Source organism: Aphanomyces invadans, assembly GCF_000520115.1.
Source record: "Aphanomyces invadans strain NJM9701 unplaced genomic scaffold supercont1.9, whole genome shotgun sequence".
Taxonomy (NCBI): Eukaryota; Oomycota; class Saprolegniomycetes; order Saprolegniales; family Verrucalvaceae; genus Aphanomyces; species Aphanomyces invadans.
In genome coordinates this window covers 492,073-495,078 of record NW_008580154.1, presented here as the reverse complement: position 1 = coordinate 495,078, position 3,006 = coordinate 492,073, and the positions used below count along the sequence as shown (strand labels likewise).

Below are 3,006 nucleotides of genomic sequence, written 5' to 3'. Positions count from 1 at the left end.
GAGCTGTGAGGACGAGATGGCATTAGATATGATGTCCACGAGGCTTGAGGAAGAGGAAAGATTAGAAGAGGTTGCAGACTTGTTGGGCCACATGCGGATAAACGATTAATCTATTTTATTAAGATTCTGTCGTCTTAATCTTACTATACTAACGTTATTGAACTTCCGCTCGCAATAGTTCAAAAACAGAGGTAGTACATGAATTTCGTTTTACTGAAATTTGGCTCAAGGACCGGGTTGAAAGAAATTGGGGGGGCAATGCCATGGCTATCGCAATAGCGACCATTGACCTCGCTTTTGGAAGGGGGTATTGCGATGGTGTGCTACGCCCACGTGCAGTTGACCAAGTTTGAATGTTACACGAGGTGAGGTTGGTCGAAAAACCCGCCGCATTCCACATCTGAAAGAGGTTTTCGCCCGTGAAGATCGAGTCGTCGAGCACCTGAGTGTAGAGCGACATGACAATGGCGTGTTGGACGCGAGGTCACGAGTGACACGATCGACGACGGCGGTCATGACCCACCTTCTCTGTGAAGTCTTTCCCGAGCATTTACTTTGACGTGCTGGTTCGTACCCAGAGTGAATGGCGTTTGGTACTGAGTTATAAAGGTAGTTACTCGTTTTTGACATGAAATGGACGTGACAAGACGGGAGTGTCGTGTGCGAATACCAGGTCGCAAGGAACGCATGTCTCTTGTGGACCTACAACTCCATGGTGGCGCAGTGCCTTGGGGCGCTTCGACCGACGCAATGGATCTGCCTTCTATCACGCATGCACGGCCGTGAAGTGGCCGCGAGTGACCGTTTGCGTGTGTATAGTTGAGTTCACGCCTACTTTCGCCGCTGAAATGCAACGTGATTCGCCATTGTGATCGATGGATGGATTCATGTCGGCATTCTCACAACTCCCGGTTCGCAACATTGCGCCTATGTTGGACGCAGCCACCGCGACATCGTCCTAGTTGCCCAACTGGCGGAACAATGCATCGCACGCTTGCTACCGACTTTCTTGTTGTCGTAAAACGCACACGTGCTGTGTGATGGAAGAATCGACGAATTGCGCAGCATTTTGTCCACAACCAGAGGCCGGTCAGGAAATAGAGCCTGCATGGTCGCCATTGGCATCGCGACGTCAACTTGCAGAGGGTTTTGATACTTTCGATGCCCCTGTGGAGCCCTTTACAACTGTGCATTACGTTGGGCAATTTTGCTTGCATGGCCGCTCTACCTCCCGTCAGGCGCTACATGAAGCGCATGATCGCGACCGGCGATGGTTTGCCAGCAGTGCTTGACGCCACAGCTCGCACCGTTCGATGGCAACGACGTGGCGTTCCAAGAGTTGGTTCACCCGACGAAGTTGCTCAAGGCCGTCGGATGTCGGTAATCTTCGATTGCGCGCGGTATTTGCACTGGATGGCATTGCGTCACCTGCGATAGTGCTCGTGTTGTGGTTGGTGGCCATGGCGTCGACGTGCGGAGACAAGCACCTGCGTGACGTCAGGAGCATTCGGTAGCCAAGGGCATTTTCGACACCGTTTCGAATCATGCAAGGGATGTGGTCCAAGCCATGTAAAATTGGCGCATGGCTGGAATGGCTTCCGTGGACGTTGCGTCGGTTGTGATGCACGGAATTCGTACGACTGCGATAATAGAGGCGGCCTCCCGTCCCCCGCCAAACATCAAAACGCACACGAACAATTGTATCCTGGAAGCGAAGCTCTCGCAGCCTTAATTCAAATGCAACAATTCGTTGTGGGTCCACATCTGAAGCCTCCCAACCTTTCTTCAGGCACCGTGCAATTCTGCAAACCAGACACAGTTTTGTAAGTAGACAGACTCTCTCCCCTCGACGTCGAATTCTTGGGCGGCGAGATGCACCTGGCATCTCACACGAGATGTACCTTGGTCAACATGATTGCTCCAACTTTCAATGTATTGGGGAAATTGGACTTGGCTGAGCAAGCCGTGAGCTGTGTTCAACGCGTGTTGAATGGAGGGCTGCGAGACGTACCTCTGCATGTTGCTGCAACAATCTATCGGCATGTAATCCAACCCGTCACAAGATGCCTCGCAGATGGACTGACTCGTCGAACGCAGTCTCAACATTAATTTCGTCTGCAGGAATCACGGATCCGTCGGATCATGGCGTCGGGTTGGATGGCCGTGTTGGTCGCCGCAACGACAACATCGTTCAAGTTGCCAAACTGATAGAAGAGCGCGTGGACGACGTTGGCGGTCGTGGTTATCCAAGTGGTTTGCTTGTTGTCGTCAAAGACAAAGGACGCATGCAGCGGAAGCACGAACGGGGTACACAGCATCTTGTCGACAAGGTCTTGCCGCGACAATACCCGAGGAAACATGGCTTGTATGGCCTGTGTGGACATGCCGAGCTCAGCCACACATTCGATGTTGACCATCGCACCGTCTTGAGCATGGCTCGAGTGCGTCACTTTCACGTGTTTAATGTGGACGGACGAAAACGACGTGCCGTACGATGTCCATACGAGTGTCACGGCATCCACGCCTCGCTACGCATTTTATAGCATGAGGTTCAGCCGGCAAGACCCTGGACGTCGTGGGCGGTATACGTACATTTCCATTGCACCATCCGTTGGGCTCGACAAAGTATCGCAGGAAGGAGTCCTGGCGCTGCGTTCCCGTGTACCCGTACTCAAACAGTCGAAAGTACTCGATGACGGAGAGCTCTTCAGCGTGACACCAAAGCCCCGTTCGTTCGATCGTGTCGATGTGTCGATCCAAGCGCTGATTCACACGGTCCAGCTCGTCCATGTCTGCTCGGCGTTGGGCATTGGTCACACGCAAGTTGGCTCGATATCTCCGCTGGTTTAGTTTGCATCTTAGTCGGCGCTGCTCGAGCTTTTCCTGCACCGTCCTCGTTGATGCATGTCTGCCCATCACGTCGTTGATTTTGTACAGTGCGCGCCACATGGATAGGACACCCCTGTTTTTTTGGTCAAGCTGTCGATAAATTGCCCTTTGGATGAA

General features: G+C 52.6%; 1 protein-coding gene across 1 annotated transcript; it reads right to left on the bottom strand.

Annotated features, from left to right (window-relative positions):
* Positions 1-2,037: 2,037 nt before the first annotated feature.
* Positions 2,038-2,943, bottom strand: H310_05331 (hypothetical protein). The gene is made up of 2 exons (XM_008870016.1): positions 2,593-2,943; positions 2,038-2,528 (listed from the first exon to the last, which is right to left on the bottom strand). Exons 1-2 carry the CDS (start codon positions 2,914-2,916, stop codon positions 2,106-2,108), a joined length of 747 nt encoding a protein of 248 aa, XP_008868238.1. The 5' UTR covers positions 2,917-2,943; the 3' UTR covers positions 2,038-2,105.
* Positions 2,944-3,006: the final 63 nt, after the last annotated feature.